We start from the raw sequence: 22,094 nt of genomic DNA on the forward strand, positions 1-22,094 counted from the left end.
GACAGCCATGTTTTCAAAGAGTGTTTTTGCCATTAGAGCCACCTCCTCTCTACCTTGTGGTTAACAACCTTGTGGTTAAAATCAGACAGTTGCTTTGAGAAATAAACCCTGACTATAGAGAAAGCATGTTCTCTGTGGCCTCAGAGAATTGCTCTGTTCAGTTTAAGAGTTCTCATTCTCAAAATACAGTCAAAGGTTGCTGCTGAAAGACAGGATACAGGGAAGGTCCATTCACACTGACTTTGAACTGCTGCAAGTGAAGAAGGAGGGAAATGATGACCCTGTACAGCACAAAGGATCAGATAAATCTCTAAAGCCAGAGTATCTGGGTTAGTTGAGAAAGAAGGAAGAAGAGAGAGAGAGGCAGAGAGAGAGACAGAGAGAGAGACAGAGAGAGAGAGAGAGAGAGAGAGAGAGAGAGAGAGAGAGAGAGGAAGGAGAGGGAGAGGGAGAGGGAGAGAGAGAGATCTCAGAAAGAGGAAGTGACAGATACCCAGATTTGCAGTGAGTCAATATGAATTAATTATCAGTATGAACTGTATGCATCATGTATTGAGTATCCACATGGTAACCTAGAGAGGTAATGGGTTTATACACATGTAGGCGCACCTTTAACCATCCCCACGTCTGCCCGGGGAATGGTTAGGTAGAGGGGTTGAGAACAAGACCCGTGAGACTTCTGACGATACAAGTGGAAAACTCTGCGGTCTCTAGGTTTCTCTTTTTATTATCCTTGGAGATTCCTCAGCTAGGGATGTTTTGGGGTAGGTGTGGCAACACTGTGACTTTGGTGGCTTTCCTTAAGAGGAAGCTGTAATGTGTAACATTTCTTTTAAAAGATTACAGTGAATTTATGTGTCTTCTAGCTTTGGTAGGTTAAGTTCCGGTTATCTTCCTGTTTGGGAGAAGCTGTTGGAAGGTTTTTCTGTCTTCATTTATATTCTGAAAGTGCCTTAGTGTTAGAAAGATTGACCTCCTGTTTTTAGTGTTGGAAAGATTGACCCTAAAATAAAAGAATCCACAGAAATGAGACATTGAGACTTTTCAGGACGCTACTAACCCAGCTTCTTCACCTAATGCATTAGGGAAAAAAATTTACCTTTGTTATTCTGTTTTTATATTTTTCTTTTACTTTGCTAATCTTTAGAAGAAACTTGTACCTCGCGTCTTCACATTACTGCAGTTGAAGGGGAACCTTTCTATCTGAAGTATTGTTCATCTTCATCTGAGCATGAGAATAAAACCACCACCATAAAATGGTACAAAAATGAATCGCATGGACCCCTTGAGCTGAGCTCGAGTAGTTCACCCAGAATTATTTTGCTCGATTATGTTTTGGAGTTTTGGCCGGTTCATTTGAATGACAGTGGATCTTACTCTATCCGAATGGGGTGAGTATACCTTCTCTTTGTGTTGGCGTATTTCATAGCACTCTTGGACTTTGTTCGGCAAATCAAATATACAGTCATTGGGAAGGTCAGATACTCCATCCATTTCCTTCTCCCTACTCTTCCTACAACATGAAATAAATACTTCATTCTTGAAAAATTAAATTAAATACTGCCCTGTGTTTATTTTCTTAGTAATCATAATGAAAGGAGATGACCTTAGTATGATTTACTTTTAGGTGATCCTTGCCAAAGATAAGTGAGGATTGAACGAAATTCATTTTTAAATTCAGCTGCTTCCATTGCCTAGAGCTGCTGGTCAAAGGAAATAAATGGCGAGCGCTTCGTAGTGTTATGAGCAGGTAGTGAAGGAGGGCAGTGTCAGCTTCCTGGGTGGTAACGTCAAGCTGGGGAGATGGGTTGGTATTGGTGTAGACACATCCTAGTCCAGTTTCCAGGGGTTTGTTGAGAGCCAGGTGGCGGTACTGGTGAAAGACGTGTGTGTCAGCCAATGACAAATTTATAGCCAGGGACAGTGAGAGAGGGGAACACCGAAAGGGCTTTGCACAGCCTTCTCAGGCTAACCCTAGAGTCTTCCAGGGTATTCGTAGTCAAGAATCCTAAATTCTGTGAAATGACGGCAACCCACTGACTGTGTCCATGATTATTACTGAACTTGGTTCTCTTTATACTTTATTTTGTGAGATGGGGAAGGAGTAACTTGGACAAGAAAACTTCTATGTGATGAACCGTTAGTGAGAACATTGATGGCATAGTGTTTATCCAGTACATTTGTGATGTTGTGTCTGTACTTATGTATGTGTGTATTTTTTTTTTTTTTTTTTTTTTGCGGTACATGGGCCTCTCACTGCTGTCGCCTCTCCCGTTGTGGAGCACAGGCTCTGGACGCGCAGGCTCAGCGGCCATGGCTCACGGGCGCAGCCGCTCCGCGGCATGTGGGATCTTCCCGGACCGGGGCATGAACCCGTGTCCCCTGCCTCGGCAGGCGGACTCTCAACCACTGCGCCACCAGGGAAGCCCCACAGTGAAATCTTGATAGCACTCCTGTGGTTTTGCACAAAAAGGGGTCATTTTGGTTTGTTTTTATATATGGGAACTCCCAGGAGTTAGAAATAAGTTCAGAAACTCTTGTTAACCAATGAATTTTATGTGACCTTTTAAGAGGGACGATTCCAGAAGTGGGTCACAACTGGGTCTTTTCAAACTAAGGTAGAATGTATACTCACAATAGGGGTAGAGGAAGAAGAAAATCTCCCTAATCCTGATTGAAGAAAGACGTGATTCAAATGCACAAACTCTTCTGGACAAGGCAGAAAGGACAAATTGATGGGGAGAGTCAGTCATCTACGAATGTCACTTGGAGACAGGGAGGGACAGGGGCATTAACTGTCTTTCTGATGTGAAAGGTGGAGAACACAGCCTGGGGTAGGCAGAGAAAGTGGACTCGTCAGGTGGAGGCAGGATGTCAGAGAGGCATGGAGGGGCCAGGAATAGGACAGGGAGGGTGGCGGGCTCAGAGTGCTGTGTGATAAGCTTTGAAGCGGTTGGAGGCTGATGAATAACACGAGACTAAAGCGATGGTGGGCGCAGCAGCCTTGACGGTGGTTTTGAAAATAAATGGGACCCTACACAGGAGAAGGTGGTTTTGAACACCTGAGAGCGTTGAAGATAGAAACTTTTTCAAATATAGTGCAACTGGTGAACAGTATTCTGTTTCTGCACAGAGGTGTGAGTGTGTGTGTGTATGCATGTGTGTATGTGTGCATGTATGTGTGTGTACATCATTTGGGTGAGTGAGTCTTTGTAGTTTTGTGTGGGAGTCATCAATGACCAGACCCTGCTCCTGGAATCCTCCTTTAATTTTTCAGGCGGCCTCTACTAATAATCAAATGTCTCTGGAGACTGATACTTTAATCCTACAGTGAAAATCGCATTGTCTGATCAAAGTTTTGTGAGAGTATAGTATTGTACCAAGCACTCCTGGCCTTGAGGGCCAAACTGATGTGCGTTTGCATCTTGGCCCGACTGTGTACCAGGTGTGTTACCTTGGGCGAGTTATTTAACCTTGCCTGAAGGTTAGGTTTCTCATCTAACGTAAGGAAAAGAGTCATCTCAGTGCACACACGTGGTACAATACCTGGAACTCTGTGAGTGCCAGTTTTCTGTCCATCTGATCGTAGACTCAAAAGGAGAGCTGGAAGAGCCTCTGGGGGGCGAGTACAGATGTGTCAGGCACACGGGACAATGTAACCTCGTGTAGTATTTAGTATATGTATCTCTATGTAACGTGCAGTTCAAGCACACATGAGATTGCAAACATTTTCTTTTTTAAAAGATCATTTCCACTACTATATTTAAAATGGATAACCGACAATGACCGACTGACTGTATAGCACAGGGCACTCTGCTCAATATTATGTAACAACCTAACCCCCCAAAAATTCAAAAAGAATTTGAAAAAAATAGATACATGTATATGTATAACTGAATCACTTTGCTGTACACCTGAAACTAACACAACATTGTTAAGCAACTATACTCCAGTATAAAATAAAAAGTTAACAAAAAGATCGTTTCCAAAAATGCTGTTAAAATTTTTTCCTCCTCTATATTCCTAACTTCTAACCAGAAGGAACAACAATGGCATCTATTCAAACTAATTTTTGCTTAGTAAGGTACTTAAAGTGCTAATATAACTACATGGAGAGCAGCCACTCCAGACACGGTTTACTCAACAGTAAGAGAAGAGGATAGGAACAAAGTGTCCTGAGAAATATAAAACGCAGTGTATATATACAGACCTTCAGAAAGCATTATAGTCCTCATGAAACCACCTCCACTCTCCCATCCTGGGTTAAGAATCTTTGAACCTGTCCATCTCTAAAGACCATTGACGTTTTAAACATTTCTGTCCTGACATCCATAATACATATGGTCTGATGTAGGTTTGTGTGTGTGAGTGTGTGTGTGTGTGTGTGTGTGTGTGTGTGTGTGTGTGTGTGTTTAGGACATCTCGGGTTTTTCTCATTTACTACCCCCTACACCCCCTCCCATGGCGGTTATTAAATTTCTTGCTGCACTGAACCAAAAAGAGACAGAGCAGGATTTGGGCATCAACGAATGAATCTCTTTATACAAAAAGAAGGGAAATTTTTCACTGGATTGGTTACTAAAAGGTGGTATTTGCAAAGTCTCTGTACTAATGATAAAATATGTCTAACCCTTTATTTCCTAGAAATGATACTCATGACTGGAAATTAAATGTCATCAGAAGACCTAAACACAGCTGTTTTACTGAGAAACAAGTAATGAGTAAATCTGTGGAAGTTAAAAAATCTTTGCAGATAGCCTGTGAACATAGTTACTATCAAAAACTGGTCAACAGAACGTTATTGTATAAGGTAACGCTTTTAAAATATTTTAACTTAAAACTTGACAGAAAAGACAAAATTCCAAAGTGAGGGTCTGATGGCTGTGAAGCATTTTGGCCTTGTAACATACAAACTGGGAGTCCACACAGCTCAGGTGGCCTGTCTGAGCTCCTACACGTAACGCAGGCGTCAAGGTTCCTGCCCCGTGTTGGGCATTCAATAAATGATAACAGCTTCCTCTCCCTTCCTTAATTTTCCTTTTCTTTCAAAAAATTTAATTTTTAGGAATGCTAGTTCATTTTATTCTGCTGCATATACTTAAAATTTTAAATTCTGTTGTATATGTTTGTTCTGAATATATGCATTTACAAAATTGGAAGATGGAAAAAATGAATGATGAAGATAGCAGAGATCATTCATAATCCCACCAGCCAGAGAATGGGGTTTTTCTCCATGTAAACATCTACTTTTAAAAAGTGGTATTTTCCTTTATCCACTAAAAATTATACTGTGATGATTTCTCCACATCTTTAAACATTTTCCCAAACATGGATTCCATGTGTATACACTTGTATCTAAGCCCCTGTTATTGGACGTTTGTTAATTTCCTACTTTTCACTATTATTTATAAGGCTAAAATAAATATCATTCCCATAACTCAGGAGGTGTATTATGATTTTATTCTTTAACTAAATCCCTAAAAGTAGAATAACTGGATCAAAGGCTATGAGCATGTTTATGGCTTTTGATTTAAATTATCAGGCTGCTCTCCAGGCAGCTACACCAGGTTAAAACCCTCTTTTTCTCATATCACTACCACATGGGAATGAATACTTTTAAGAACATTTAAAAATCGGACGTGCAAAACTTCTGTAACTCTTAGTATCTTTCCCCCAGTTCTTTCCTTAATAACAAGTTAAACATTTTTATGTATTTACTACATCTTAATATTACTTCTCTTGTGAACTATTTTCTTCAGTTGATGTACCTTTTACTTGTTGAGTTGTAAGAGCTCCTTTAGACGATCCTATGGAAATTGTATATACACAAGTATGTATGCAGTCACATGTACTTGCATAATATGCATACACATACATGCACACACACAACACAAATGATATTATTTCTATAGAGGAACAAATCTGAAAGGTGTAACTCTGTCATGGAAACTTTGAAGAGCTGTGAGAGAGGGTGGTCTGAAGAGACGACCTTGAGGAAGTTCAAGCTACTGATGATGATTCCTTAGAAATGTTTGTTTGTAGCTTTTGCTTGAACACTGTTTACTTGTGATTTTTCAAGGGAAGCTCTTATCCAAAATGTTTTCCAAATATCTGTATCAGCCCTGAGTTGACTTGACTCTATTTCCTGTCACGTGTACAAATGTTTTTACAGTATATATAAATGTGTGGGGATCAGTGTACTGGGTTTTAAGAAATCCCTCTATGCAGGTATTTGAATTTAGAAAATAGACGTATTGAGCATGTTTTTAGCTAGAAAATTGAGGGGAGGGGAGCAAGGAAGCTAAATCAGTAAACGATTGGAAAAAAAATAAAGATATTTTTATATGCCTTGGGATTGATATTTTAATATGCCTTAGAAAAATAAGGTGGGGTTTATAAAAATTTGGTGTATGCAGAAACAGTTCACTGATGTGAGATACACATGTGGGTGCTTCACAAGCCCATTCTAAGCATCCTCTGGGTCTATCTCCGCTTGCTACCAGCTTTGGCAGCTTTGAGAGGAGTCTGTGGGCAGTAGCTGCTCCTTGGTTGGTATTTACAGGAACAGTGTCACCTAGTGAAGGTTAGCAATTTAGTTTCCCTTTTCCCCATCTCATTCTTAGATTGCTTCAGAACCTATTTATTGGTACCTGATGGCTGGATTGAAAAAGGTGGCCTTTTTGTTATTATTCATTCCTACAGCATACATAAATTTGTGATACAGAGACATGTTTGTGTGTGCCTATACGTTGGAATATTTTTCATGCATTTCTCATCAGTCCACTGTCTTCTGGTGGAGGACATCAATGGGTATGGGTAGTCTGCTAGGTACCTGGTTCTCTGAGTAATTCTGTTCCCACCTCCACTACCCATCCCCAGGATGGGTAGTCCTGAATACATGGCATTCAGCTAAAAGCATTAAGAAATAGAATTGCTTGGAAAGTTTTGATCCAAGCAGGGATTTTTTTTTGTTGTAGTGGGTGTTTTTCCTTTCTCCTCTTCTTCCCTCTCTTTGTGTGTAAAGAGAGAGATTAAAGGAGAATGAGGAAAGCAGGTACAGCGCCCCCTATACTCTATTTCCCAGCATGAATTAATAATAATGACAATACCAGGAATGGGACTCTATTTCATTGTTCCAGTAGAGGCAGTGCCAGATCACTGAGACATTTGCTCAGAAATTGCTAGTTTTTATTCTGTTTCCCTCTTTCTCTAAAGATCTTTAACTGTAACATTTTGAATTCTTGTCCTATGATACCACTCTCACTTAAAATATTTTAACTTGCTTTTTTTAATAACAGAACTGTGAAAAGATAGAGAACAATCAAAACCCATTTTTAAAGAAGAATGCAGAGTTTAAAGATCAGGGATATTATACCTGCATGTTTTTCCTTCTTCGTAATGGCAAACTATTTAACGTCACCAAAACCTTCAATATAACAATAGTTGGAGGTAAGAGAAATCTTAGAATCGGGAAAAAACAAATGCATCGTAGTAAAATGGAATATTTTCTTTTTTTCGAAAGCCGTACGGAAAGCCTGAGGCAAACTTAGTTGGAGTCGTGACCACATCACTAGTTCAAATTTAAGGGTGAAAATCATTTCGGCATCACCTGCCATGCTGAAAAATTTTGGGGGGGGATAATAATGAAGGTTTATATAGGTGAACCTCTGATGCGTCAGTTCTCTTATTTGGTATTTGACTAAATTGTGGAATCTTTTGTTATTAAGCATCTGCTTGCACTCAGTAAATACTTATTGATGGGTGTCTATACTCAGTAAACTGTACTGGGTATTGGGAGGTAAGGGAAGCATGGAAATACAAAATGGAGTGAATACGATTCTCAGGAATTTGATTATAGTCAGGAAAGGTTGAAGCCAAACCCGGCCTCTGTACCCCGACACCAAATTAAATCTCTGAGACAGAGTTGTGGGTGAAGTAGAAAGAAACAGCTTTATTGCTTTGCCAGGCAGAGGGGACCACAGCGGGTTCATGCCCTCTAGACTGTGTCGGGCCCTGGAGCGGGTCGTGAGGAGTCTTATAGCGTTCAAGGAGCAGGGCGTGGTCAGCTCGTGGACACTCCTCTGATTGGCTGGTGGTGAGGTCATCTGGAGTCGGCATCATCAACCTTCTGGTTCCAACCGGTCTGGGATCTAGGTGCTTACTGTAGTCGACCTAAAAAATATGCACAACCTAAAAGCTGAGAGTTATGTTTTATTCAGTGGGAATTTTTAGGATTTCAAACCTGGGAGGCAGCATCTCAAGTAACCCTGCGAGAACTGCTCCGAGGAAGCGAGGGGGGGACCCAGGTTATATAGAAGTTTTGCAACAAAGGGCAGGTAGTCTGAACGTCAAAAGATTATTGTTAATTAAAGAAAGCCAGATATCCCAAGTTAAGGAATTTATCGCTTTTCTATGTATGGGAAGATGCAAGAGTCTGGGCTGTCTGGCATCATTCCTCTGATGTGCACCTCAGCTATCTGGGACCAGTATCCTGTGTTTTCTCACCCTGAGTTTCTTCAGGGCACCCTAAGGAGTGGCTGCAGTCTGATGGCTGCTGGATGGTAGGTATTCTTTTCTTCCTGGGTTTCCTCAGGGCTCACCAGCTCCCTTGGAGGGCTGCAATCGCTGATGACTGTGACATCCTTTGTTTACTGATATGGCAGGAAATATTCCATTTATCACCATTAACTTCTCCCGCCTGGAGGGGGTTTCAGTATCTGCAAAACAGCTGAAATATATCGTTGTGTGTATCCCTTGAAGGGAACCAGAACCCTGCCCCAAGGCTGCACTGTTGTTTCCTGACTGCTCCTCCCTTGTCTCTGCATCCCCTCCCTTCCCTGATTAGCATCTGTTTGAACCTGTCAGTGGAACTTGGGGAAGGTCCTGGAGGCTGAATGAAGCCTATTTCCTGTAATCCAGAAATGGGGGACATAGAAAGGCTTTTGTGCCCAGGAGCCCCACAGGGCCCTGCTCAGTATCGAGGTGATAAGCCCCATAGAAGCACCGTAGAATACGAAATTGGAGTCATCTGTGAGGTGTTCAGGGTGCAGAGAGAGTCCAGAGGAAGAATAGATGTCGGAGGCTCTGTGTGAGCTAGTTCTCAGAGGCTGCGTGTGATGGACGGGCAGAAGGACGAGCTGGGGTCGGGCTGGAATAAGAACGTATAAGGAGCACAGGCGTGGCTGTAGAAAAGGGCTGTATATTTTGGGATGATGGCTACTAGTTTGGTTTATCATGAACCCAGACCATATATAATGGAAAAACTGAAGCCTGGAATTTTAGGGTGACAGAGACCCTGGAAGTAATTTAATTAAACCCTATCCAGTGAAGATGTCCTTCATATGACTCAACCAATAATAGATCATTCAGGAACTACCATAGAAATTACCAAATCACACAGCAGACGGGTCCAGATTTTTTAAAATTAATTAATTAATTCACTTTTGGCCGCGTTGGGTCTTCATTGCTGTGCACGGGCTTTCTCTAGTTGCGGCGAGCAAGGGCTACTCTTCATCACGGTGCACGGGCTTCTCATTGTGGTGGCTTCTCTTGTTGCAGAGCACGGGCTCTAGGCACGCGGACTTCAGTAGTTGCAGCACGCAGGCTCAGTAGTTGTGGCTCGCGGGCTCTAGAGCACAGGCTCAGTAGGTGTGGTGCACGGGCTTAATTGCTCCGCAGCATGTGGGATCTTCCCGGACCGGGGCTTGAACCCGTGTCCCCTGCATTGGCAGGTGGATTCTTAACCACTGCGCCACCAGGGAAGCCCTGGGTCCAGATTTTAAGGATTGATTGTAGAGAAGTCTTTTTTTCTTATTGAGTCCAATTACTCCTTCTTGTAGCTTCCACTCACTGTTTGTGTTTGCCTTGAGTAACCCCACAGATTGTCTGGTCCCTTCTGAAAATGACAGCTCCTTCGAGTGTCTGAAGACAGGTGACTGACCCACCCTTCACGTTCTTTCTCATCATCCAGGAAGCTGTAAACTCCTGGGATGACTCATTCAACAACGTTGTGGGTTCACGGTTACCGGAGCTCATCGACTTTAGAAGCGTTTTCCCTCTTCTCTCCAGCCATCCACTTATATAGCTGTACTCCACGCATTGCGAATGGACAAAGTACCACAAACTTCCTGTCTTCAAACTGCACAGATGTGTTAGCTTACAGTGCTGGAGGTCAGAAATCTGAACCGGGTTCACTGGGCTGAAATCAGGGTTTTGGTAGGATTGCATTCCTGCTGGAGGTTCTGGAGGAGAATCGATTCCTTGCCTTCTGCAGCTTCTAGAGGCGCCTTGCATCCTTGGTGCACGCCACGTCCTCCGTCCTCAGGGCCCACAGTGCAGCGTCTTCAGATCTCTTTCACCTCTTCCTTCATCTCGTCATCTCCTTTTCGGACTCTGACCATCTGCTTCCTGCTTCTGAGGATGCTTGTGATCACACTAGGCCCACCTGGCTAGTCCAGAACACCCTCTGTATCCGAAAATCCTAAATTAAATCATATTGCAAAGTCCCTTTTGCCGTGTAAGGTATAATATTCAGCATCTGGGGGTTAGGATGTGAACACCTTTGGTGGGGGGACATTATCCTGCTTGTCACGCCCCATAACCTGGGTATCCCATAACTAAATTCTTAAACTCAATAAGTTCTATTTATCTACCTTAAATCCTTCAGTTTGACTTTCTTTAATATCGTGTAAATCCTACATCTCTGGTCCCTTGACGCTTCCACCGCCAACTTCCTCCCTTCATCCATCTCTGCTTTCTGCCCATCAGCTCCTCTTTCCTTCCTTCTTGGAAGGAGCAGTAAGAACATCCATTATTGGGCTTCCCTCGTGGCGCAGTGGTTGAGAGTCCGCCTGCCGATGCAGGGGACATGGGTTCGTGCCCCGGTCCGGGAGGATCCCACATGCCGCGGAGCGGCTGGGCCCGTGAGCCATGGCCGCTGAGCCTGCGCGTCCGGAGCCTGTGCTCTGCAATGGGAGAGGCCACAACAGTGAGAGGCCCGCGTACCGCAAAAAAAAAAAAAAAGAAGAAGAAGAAGAATATCCATTATCCAAAGAGCATGTGCACAAGACCAGGAATTGTGCCAGATTCTTTCATTGAACCCTGTGAGCTTGTGACCTTGGCTGAGTTAAATGACTGAGTTTTTCTCTGCCTCTCATTCCTCACTAGTGACATGGGACAGTAATGAGTTGAGTCATCCCTCAGAGGGTTGCCTTGAGGACCGAGTGAGTGAGGTTGTAGAGCCTTGATAGTGGTGCCAGGGACATGGAAAGCTCTGTTATTACCATCTTAGTATTACCGTCTCCCATCTCCTCACTCCCATATCCCCACACTGCCCCACGTGCTATTCTTCTGTCTTAACCACCCATCTTGTTTTCCTCGTCTTCTTGGAGAACGCCACCTGTGTCTTTCAGGACTCAGCTAAGTGTCCGTCCTCCTCCGTGCTCCCACGGCCTCTTGTTCTTATTTCTGGTTGCTGTCAGAATCAGATGACATGTCTGTTCCTGTCACTAGAATGAGAGCTCCTGGAAAGAAGGGATTAACCTGTGTTCTATTCCTCATGTTGGTCTCTCCTGTACTTACGGCTGGACCTTTGTACATGTGCTCATTACATGTCTGTTGAGTGAATTACAGGCATACCTCATTTTATTGCATTTTGCAGATATTGCATTTTTTTTTTTTTTTTGCAAATTGAAGGTTTGCGGAAACCCAGCATTGAGCCAGTGTATCAGCACCATTTTTCCAACAGCATTATTTTTAAATTAAAATATGTACATTGCTTTTTAGACATAATGCTATTGCACGCTTAATAGACTGTAGTACGGTGTAAACGGTGTAAACATAACTTTTATATGTGCTGGGAAACCAAAAGAGTTGTGTGACTCGCTTTATGGTCACATTCATTTTATTGTGGTGGTCTGGACAGAACCCGCAATACCTCCAAGGTCGCTCTGTACTGAGATAGGAACAGTTTCTTCAGTCGTGCCTCATTCAACAGGAAGTCAGGACTCTTCACCATCCTGGCCCTTTTCCTCTGGATTTGGTGACGTTTGCCACCATTCTTTTAAAATGCGGAGCTTAGAGTTGACGCTGATGATCAGGAGGTATCATGGCCTCTGCTGAGGGCAGCGGGACTGAGCGCCTACCTTGTCTGTGCTCACCTGTGGTCACGGATGTAGAGCTCTGCACTGTCACGTGGGGAGCATCACTGCTGTGGATCACGGGCCTCTCAACCCACCTGGCCTCTCTGCCTTTTGTCTTCATCTCACTCTCTGGCTGACCTGCTGATGTCTCTCCTCCTGCAGCTGACCGTCTCTGTGCCATTTTGATCCAGGGATAGTAACTTCAGAGGTAGACGAGCCATGCCAGGGGCACACACTGAAGTGTTCTCTTCCTTCTGTTACCTTCAGTAGGATTGTACCCTTCACTTTACACCAGTTGTACAAACCCAGTACTGCTCTGGGTTCTCCAGGATCTGCTTCGAGTTCTAGTGGATGGCATCCTTTCTCAAAGATGTCCTTTCATAAAGATGTCCTTTACACCTCCTCTTCCCAGGACTCCCACCAAATTCCTGAGAAAAGGAGATCGATGAAGAGAAAAATAATCAGTAGCAATTTTCTCCAGTACTCAAAACCACCTCCTGCCCCTGTGTGCTTGAAGCAACCTCTGTTCCTCTGTGCTCAGACCTGAGGGTCAGCTCCTTGTCCGGCAGCGGTTCCTCCAGCTCTTCCTGCTGACGTGAATTCTAGTCTTGCCTGGAGTCTGAATCCCAGAAGAGATTCTTACCCTGGGATTTTTGTTTTTTGTTTTTAATTATCTGTGATCTACCTCTCAGCTCATTACAAAGATAGTTGAAGATCACCGTATTTTAACTATTTTATTTAAAATTTTTATTTATCTATTTATTTTTGGCTGCACTGCACAGCTTGCGGGATCTTACTTCCCCGACCAGGGATTGAACCCGTGCCCCCTGCAGTGGAAGCACGGAGTCTTATTAACCACTGGACCTCCAGGGAAGTCCTTTACCCTGAGGTTTTGCTACGCTAGTTTCTTTCTGTATCCTTGCCCGCATGACTCCTCCTTTCCCTTCTTTGCTCTTCACTCTGGAGCGCGTGCTTCCTGGGAGAGCCTAGGAGGGCGTGGGTGCTGCAGGAGAGCCCCTGAGTCCCCTTTAGTCCTCGTGAGCAAGCACATCTGCTGGGCGCCTGGGAGCCCCCATGAGGGAGGCACTGGACATTACTTGTAAATGCCCCAGAAGCACCGGAAGCACTTAGAAGGGGGAGTCCAGGTCTTGAAGAAAGTTGCCGATGCTGCTAATGGGAGCAGCAGGGACTGGACTACGTACCTTGTGAATGCGGGACCACAGGGCTGTCCGCGTTCTGCAGTTATTAGCATCCTAGGTTGTGGGTAGTCCTCAGTGGGAGGTTGCTGCGGGATTGCTTCCTTCCTCAGTGTTACTCAATGGGGCTGAGGTAGAGCATATCTATGTACCTCCAGTCTGGGTCAGAGGTCACTAAGGAACAGAAGTAGAACTGAGTTTACAGGGGTGGACACCCCAGCAGGACTGGGACTAAGGTGAGGCAAGTGAGGCATCCAGGGGCACTCCTCTCACTGTCCTGCCAGGGGAGGGTCTCAGGAGGCTTCTGAGAGTAAGTGCTTTGCCTACCCTACCTGAGTCTTGACCTTGCACCCAGTAAATCTATCTTGAGGAGTTGAGAGCAGATGGAAGGAAGAAAGGCAGAGCAGAAAGACATATCCCAGTGACTCTGCATCTTCTAAGTCCTAAAAGTTTCATTGTCTCCCTGGATGAGCATCTTCTTCTGGCTTTTATCTGAAGCGGCAGAAGGCAGAGGCTGGAATTGAGGGGAGACCAAATTCAGTGTGCTTTCTCCGGTGAGGTGAGCTTTGAGTTGATGGAAAGTGAAACAACGACCAGTATTCCCTGCAACCCTTATTTAATGAAAATACATTAAAGAATAAATGTAAAGTGATGACTTTAGTTAGAATCTTGGTTACCTGGAATAATAAGTGTATTACAACAAATGTCTGTCTTAGCAAAACTCCTTGTAACACTAATGCATTTTTCTTTTCTTTTTTCACTTTCAGACAACAGTAATATAATTCCAGCTCTTCTTGGACCAAAGCTTACGCATGTTAAAGTGGAATTAGGTATATTTTGACATACGTATATTTTGGATTTGTGAATGGGGGTCATAATAGTCTTCCAAGGCTAAATCTGGTTCCTTATTGATCAACATTGTGTTCATAACACATACCATGTTTACTGAAGAATATTGAAAAAGCAGGAAAACCTTGTCATTGTTTGAATGTTGCCCTTTTTAGTAATAATTACAGTTAACAGTCTGTTCAAAAGATTATGGAAGTGCCTGTGGTTTGCAGACCTGTGGTTTTAGTCACTTTGTATGTGGCTTTCCTCTAATAGTATCTATGATCATTTTTAAATATGAAAACTCAATGAGAATACTCTGGAGAAATGATTCAAACGTATTGTGTGGTTTGAATATTTGATTAATGGGTTCACTTTGAATCAATGGACTCGACTCTGCATTTAGGGTTTGTTTAGACGGGTCTTGATGAATCGATATGTCCAGTTGAGTAATTTCTTTCAAAGGAGAAAGGACGGAAGGAAAAGAATAAATTCTCCTATGCTAAACTGAGTATTGGATTAGGTAACTGAAATATGTTATTGTCTTAAATCCTCAGAGCAACTCTGAGGGGTATTGTTCCCATTTAAGCTTTGGATTAAATGACCAAAGCTCAGAAAGGTTAAGTAATTTGTCTGAAGTTAAACCCCCAGGAAAGGGGCAGAGCTGGGATTCAAGTTTCTTACATTGTTTGTTTGTTGTTGATTGTCATTTGATCCTGTTGATTGTTTCCAAAGCACACACCCTTTGACTACAGATGGCCACAGTCATGTATATGACCACATATGCCCAGTGGAGCTCAGATACTTTGCCATTTGTGTTTGTGGCTTGCCTGCTTTCTAGTTTTATGGATTTCTGAACTTTATTATTTTTTCTTCTCATTTTAGGCTTAATTTGCACCTCATTTTTCCTTTGTACACATGAAGAGTTAGAGAATTAATTTAAATTCTCCTCTCCTGTAGTATGTGTATTTTAAGTTCTAAATTTCCCTCGAATCACTGTTTAGCTGTTTCCAACAATGTTGATATGCCATATTTTCATAACTATTCAGTTCAAAGTTTTAACTATTGAAAAAATTTTTCCTTGTGATATTTCTTTCATCTATGGATTACTTAATGTTTCTTAATTTCCAAATATGTGGAGGATTTTCCAGTTATTTTTCTGTTATTGATGTCCAGTTTAGTTCCATTATGGTCCAAGAGTATACATTGTATCATTTAAATCTTAAAATTTGTAGTAACTTACTTGGACCAGAATGTTCTAAGTGCATTTGAAACAAATGTGTATTCTGCAGATTTTGGTTTAGTCCTTCTATAAATATCAATTAGGTGAAGTTGGTTAATGGTACTCTTCAAATCATCAATATCCTTACTAATTGCCAAGAGAGATGTTAATATCTCCAGCTATGATTGTCAAGTTGTCTACATATCCTTTAGTTCTGTCTATTTTTGCTTTATGTATGTTGAGGTTACCTTACGGGCACATACAAATTGATGCCTCTTGAATTGACACTTTAACATTATGAAATTTCTCTCTTTATCTATCATACGATCTTTTCCCAGTCCCTACTCTCTCTCATGTTAGATAGACACACCAGTTTTCTTTTGTTTGGGACTGGCATGTTTTATCTTTTTTCACATCCTTTCACTTTTAACATTTCATTGTCTTTATACACAAAATATGTCTCACACAAACTGCATATGTTTGGATCTTTGTTGAAATCCAGTCTGTATAGTGTTTAGTACATTTACGTTTAATGACTTACTAATACAGTCGGTTTGAGACCTCTCGTGTTGCTGTTTACCAGTTGTCCTACGTCTTATTTCTTCCTTTTATTCTCCTTTCCTTTCAGATTAATATTTTTTTATTTAATCTGTTTTGTTTTCCTCTTAGTTATGCCATTTTGTATTCTTCATTAGTAGTTCTCCTAGAGATTACAATATATATCCTCTTACTACAATAAGGCAAATGCACATATTAGTACGTTGACAATTTCACAGACACGTGAGAACCTCACAACAGTTAATTTCATTCATCCTCTTATCTCACTTTAAACTACTATTTTATGTATTTCTCTCCTGCATATGTTATAAAACTCACAATAATTTGGCATTATTATTGCTTGAAACACAAAAATTATTTTGTATTTACCCAAATGTCTGTCCTTTATTGCACTGTTCATTTCTTAATGTATGTCCTTGCTTTCATCTGGGATAATTTTTCTTTGAGAGTGAAAAATTTCCTTTGGTATTTCTTATAGTGTGGTTATGCTGGCAATAAATCCTTTTGGCTATTATTTACTTGAAAATCTCTCTACCTCCAATTTTGAAGATTTTTTTCAATAATTTCAATAATTCTAGGTTGGCAGTTTTTTCCTGCACTTTAAAGATGCCCTTCTGTTGTTCACTGGTTTCCATAGTTTCTGCTGAAAGACTGGCCTTTAGTCTTATTGTTGGTACTTTGATGTGTCTTCTTCTTCTGGCTGCTTTCAGAATTTTCTCTTTCTCTTTGATTTTGATGCATCCGGGTGTGGTGTTCTTTGCATTTATCCTGATTTTGGTCCCTCTGAGCTTCTTGAGTCTGCAAAGGATGTATTTAATTAATTTGGGAGAGATCCTCTGCCATTATGTCCGAATATTTCTTCTGCCCCTTTCTTCTCTCCTCTCCTGGGCCTCCAATTACATGTATTATGCTCTTGCTCTGTTATTTTTATTTTTTTCCCTTCTGTACTTTAGTTTTGATCTTGGCCTGTAATCAGCCTTAGCAATCCTGACTTCTTTTATGCTCAGACTCTGTTAAAACCATTGAGTTCTTAAATTCATGTTTTTTTCAGTTATCAGTTGCTCATTTGATTCTTTTAAAATAGGTTACTCTTCTTTGTTGAAAACATCCATCTTTTCATCTACTTGTCCATCTTTTCCTCTGTTTTCTTTAACCTATTTATATTAGTTATTTCATACTCTTTATCTGCCAAGTCAGGCATTTGGATCATCTTTGGGTCAACTTCTATTACCTATTTTTTCTATTGATTACTGTCCCCTTTTTTTGCCCTTTGTATGTCTCTCTTTGTTGTTGTTGTTTGTTGTTGTTGATCTTTCTGTATCTAAAACAACCAAGGTGAATGAAGTTTGTATTACTTTTCCCTAAGAGTGTTTGCCTTTTCTTTGTTAGGCAGATAATGTGAGGGTTTGATCATCTCAATCCAGTCAGGAATTGAGCTGAGCAGTAGCTAGGATGCAGGTTTGTTGGATTTAACCTGCTTTTCATCTCTTATGGCTGGGGGGAGACTCCAGTCACGTGTGTGTTGTCCTCCAGTGGGACTTACTCTGCTGAGTACCATGAGACTGCAGGAGAAATCATTAGGCCTTTCCAGCCTCCTATGCTGCCCAAGCCCTTAGCAATAATCCTGTGAGCCCATGTGGCTGTCAGCATCTCCACTGGACTCTCTTTTCTCCATGATGTTCCCTCTATTTTGTACAAACCAAAGCAAATTCCTTCAAGGAATAAAATGGTGGCTATCTCAGCTCAGCCTGGAAGGACTTTATTCCTGACTGTAGTTTCAGTTCATCTGTTTCTCTTTGTTTTCCCTGCACTTTGATGTCTTTAATTTTTAGCTAATTTAATTTTTTTTGTTGTTTTGTATCCATTTTGTTTTTCCAGAAGTTGCAGTGGGTATGTAGGCCTGACACTACCTATTAGACTATAGGTTGAAAAGAAAGTCCACTGGCCATCCTAAGTTTTAATAATTGATTTAGACATAAACATTTGAAGAGTAGCCAGTTCATAGTTTGGTGATGACTTGTAATTGCAACTTAATTTCTCTGATTTATAATTTTTTTTTAATTGGAAAACAAGGCATTTTTTTCCTTAGATGCAGCTCTATATTGTCGTTGTATATTAGGTTAATATACGTTGGCTGTATTAATTTCAACCTTTGAGAAACCTGAGTTTCTAAAATCTGAACATCGGTTGTCAACTTTTACCTAGGAAAAGATGTACAGCTCAACTGCTCTGCCTTGCTGAATGAAAAGGACGTGATTTACTGGAACATCTGGAAAAAAAATGGAAAGGATCCTAATGTACACGAAGAGGAAGGGACAAGAATTAGGTATGAATATGTGATATATATAATACATATCATGATATACAAAAATCATATAGTATCATATATATATGAGATAAAAACACCAGACTCCTGAGTGGCTGACAGGATGCTTGAGATGAGTTTAACTCATAACTTACATATTTTATAATTCGCATACTCTAGGCTGACGCATTATGCAGAAATTTATTGCTGAGACCTAAATTAGAAAAAGAAGGTCAGGGCTTCCCTGGTGACGCAGTGGTTGAGAGTCCGCCTGCCGATGCAGGGGACGTGGGTTCGTGCCCCGGTCCGGGAAGATCCCACATGCTGCGGAGCGGCTGGGCCCGTGAGCCATGGCCGCTGAGCCTGCGTGTCTGGAGCCTGTGCTCCGCAACGGGAGAGGCCCGTGTACCGCAAAAAAAAAAAGAAAAAAAAGAAAAAGAAGGTCAATGAGGCTTTTTAGCATCGCCTTACAGAAGTAGCTTTTGGTCAGTCAGGATCTGATGGGGTGGGGACTTTACCTAAGCATCTTATAAAAGAGCGATTACCTAGGCCACTGTCATTTGAATTTTGAAAATTGCGTTAAATGCTTTGTTTTTACTAGTGTACCAGAGAAAAGTCCAGGTCAGGAGCCTGGGACACGTACAAGTTATTCCAGGCCCCTTGTGTGCAGTAGGCGTGCCTAGTTGTGTTGCCCACGTGTCACCGTGGGGCCCGCTGGGTATCCATAGGTGACAAAGCACGTCATCAGTTCCTTTCCCTGAGGACCCTGGGGGCAGCCCTGGACACAGGTAGGCCATCCATCTATGGCTACCTGTCCAGATCTATGCCCTGAACTTGGCTTACACACACAGCTTTCTTTGTTCTGGTTGTTGAAAAGAATTCATTATAAGATACTTGAGAATTACCAGAAACCACAAAGAGAGAAATAGCCCTCTGAAGACAGCTTTGTGTGTGTGGCAGGGGCAGTGGGGTGGGTGGATTTCTTTGCTGGGCGTGAGATATGCTGACACAGACACTGCTTCCAGCTCTTTAGAGATAGTTCAGAGCTTCTTTCTAGAACATTCCTGACAGGGATTATCTTTCTTAAAGGTGAGAAGTGAGGAATTTTCTCGAGTCCAGAAGGGTCCCCAAAGATTGTCAGATGCCAGTGATGACCCAAGAAAATACTAATTTAAATGACCAGTCTCCTGCCCTGTGACATCGTTGTTGGTCCATCGCCACTGATCGTAATTATGGCAGCACTCTCCTGTCAGAGTCCATTAATGGAAACTAGAAACACACTAAGAACAGCTAGAAAACGCAAACAGGGCAATGGTTAGATATAAATATCTAGGAGGCAGAGTTGATGCAAAAATTTCCAAATGCCGTCTAGTTTAAATAGCCTGTATTAAGGAATGGTTATACTTATTAAAACAAAACATGCGAAGCCTGTGGCCATTACAATGTTTCTGAATGGCTTTGGGTCATTACTGTCGTTATTAAGGTAACTATACACTCAGGTTCTAGGGAGTAGTGGTCCGAAGGTGTCTGTCACCTTCGCTGCACTTGTGAGGTTTTTTTTATCCCCTCGCCCAGAGCCGGGTGCGTGATTAGTGCTCATGGAGTGTTGGCTCGGCTGGATTGCGTGGCTATCCTGCCACTTCATCTTGTCCTCAGTGTCTGTCCCCCACCGGATTCCTGCATTTCCTCCTTCTCATGATCCATTGTTTATCTCTGGAGGCACAGAAGACCAATTCACCAAACTTACTAGAGACGGAGCTTCAGCTAAGCTAAGGGCTTAAGCGAGGCTAAATCCTTCCTCACACTGGGCTCATGAACTTATGTCATCTATTCTGGCTTCTCAGTGGGGTTTGTTTTACTTTCTTTGTGGATTTTACATTGATGTTAGATGGTTGATATTTCTGGGTGGGTGACTTCTGTACAGATGTATGACTTCTCTTCTAAAATGCATTTGAGACAGTTAGAGGCTACAGTGGGTACCACGTCCAGCTGCGGGGGGCCTGCCGTGTGAGCGACTACACCTGGGAGTGCTGGCTGACGGCGCACCTTCAGAGCCTGCCACTAGCAGGAGGCAGGTGCCAAGAGCGTGTGCCCTGCATCAGGGACAGGGTGGCTTGAGTCCTTTTAGTAGAGAAAGAGAGCTGGCCGCTCCTGGTGGCCTCCGGTCATTTTCTGACACTCACTGAGCAGCTTAATTGGCATTTCTCATGTGCTTGGGGGTGCCTGAGAATAGTGGTTTTAATTTATTTTAAATGCTGAACAAAAGAGGAGTGGTCGTTAGGACTGCTAGGACACACTTGATATGAATCTGCGTCTGTATTAACGATCCGCGGCATCGTCACAGCTGGTGGAGACTTCACAGTGGGAGGAATGCTGAGTCGTCAGGACAGGAGGAACGGGGGAAAACGCAGACACACCTGGGAGATATTGAGGGTTCAGTTCCAGACCACCGCAGTAAAGCAAATATCAAAATAAAGCAAGTCACGTGAATGTTTTGATTTCCCCATGCATAGAAAAGTTATGTTTACACTATACTGTAGTCTATTAAGTGTGCAATAGCATTGCATCTTTAAAAATGATGTACATACCTTAATTAAAAATACTTTATTGCTAAAAAAAATACTTTATTGCTAAAATAAATGCCCAAAGCATTATGATAGTAACATCAAAGACCACCGATCACAGGTCCCCTTAACAAATATAACGATAATGAAAAAATGTGAAAGTTTGAGAATTACCAGAATGTGACACAGAAACATAAAGTGAGCAAATGCTGTTGGGAAAATGGCACCAAAAGACTTGCTTGAGACCCTGTTGCCACAAACATTCAATTTGTAAAAAGTGCAGTTTCTGCGAAGCATAATAAAGCAAAACTCAGTACAGTGAAGTGTGCCTGTAATTGAGAGAGAGAATATTTTCTTGTGTTTTCAACTGAGCATCGTTACCTCCCAGGCGTTTTAATTTTAGGCAGTTTGCAGCGCCGTCCGCAGATGGTCTCAGGAGGGCTGAGACCCCCGGGGAGCAGGAGACTCACACCTGAAGAGAACCCACCGGAAGGGGACGATTCCCTGGAGTCCACAGAGCCGTGTCTTTGTGCAGATGCATTTGCACATACAAATTCCTCTTTCGTGGGTAACGTGTTGGCAATGCCACAAAGCCTATTGCTAAACCATTTTCCTCTCTTACAGGACTTCAGAAGGCAAATGGCTTGCTTCAAAAATACTGAGAGTTGAGACTGTTAATAAAAACAATCTGAACTTTTCATATAATTGCACTGCAGCCAGCGAGGGAGGCATAGACACCAAAAGCTTCATCTTATTGAAAAAAGGTGTGAGAAATTTTATCTTTGGCAGTTTGTGGAAACCTAGAATGTAGCGGCTGAGAGACCTGTCGTCGCTCATCACTTCCTCATCTTACACACCAGGAACCAAGCTCCTGAGAGGTGAAGGGTTTGCCCTGTGTCACAGGCGTTCCGTGGCAGAGCTAGTGCTCAGCCCTTGCTGCAATCCCCTGTGCCCTGATTCCAAGCAGAGAATGAAAACCTCAAGCGTATTCTTTTGCTCTCAAACATATTCCAATCCTGTGTAGCAACCAGGGGCCCAGAGCGGGGAGGTAGGTAGAGCTCAGGGTTGGTGAGTCACAGGGGAGGTGGTCCGGGCAGCTCTGGCACACTCTGAACAACAGGAGGAAAGTTTGCTTCTCCGTGTAGGATGAGACCAGTGGTCCAGGAGTAATTGCTGCCTCCACCCTACCTTAGCTGGGCCCTGGGCACAGGTGTGTCTGTGGTGTGGTCTTTCGTTCAACAAAGACTCACTTAGGCTTCCCTCTCTTGGGATAGTCCCTGG

At 42.5% G+C, this 22,094-nt stretch overlaps 1 protein-coding gene across 2 annotated transcripts in view; it reads left to right on the forward strand.

Annotated features, from left to right (window-relative positions):
- The window catches only part of IL18R1 (interleukin 18 receptor 1), a gene marked incomplete at its 5' end in the record, with an annotated part of 32,308 nt that overhangs the window by 2,952 nt on the left and 7,262 nt on the right, over positions 1-22,094 (forward strand). The window contains 6 exons of one of the 2 annotated variants that reach the window (XM_082851396.1): positions 1,148-1,391; positions 4,645-4,810; positions 7,299-7,449; positions 14,104-14,166; positions 18,150-18,270; positions 21,438-21,577. In XM_082851396.1, the coding sequence (XP_082707522.1) occupies positions 1,148-1,391; positions 4,645-4,810; positions 7,299-7,449; positions 14,104-14,166; positions 18,150-18,270; positions 21,438-21,577 (885 nt within the window). The remainder of the gene's footprint in view (positions 1-1,147; positions 1,392-4,644; positions 4,811-7,298; positions 7,450-14,103; positions 14,167-18,149; positions 18,271-21,437; positions 21,578-22,094) is intronic. The other variant, XM_082851397.1, reaches the window with a different exon arrangement.

Source organism: Leucopleurus acutus (assembly GCF_964270905.1).
Source record: "Leucopleurus acutus genome assembly, chromosome: 12".
NCBI classification, from domain to species: Eukaryota; Metazoa; Chordata; class Mammalia; order Artiodactyla; family Delphinidae; genus Leucopleurus; species Leucopleurus acutus.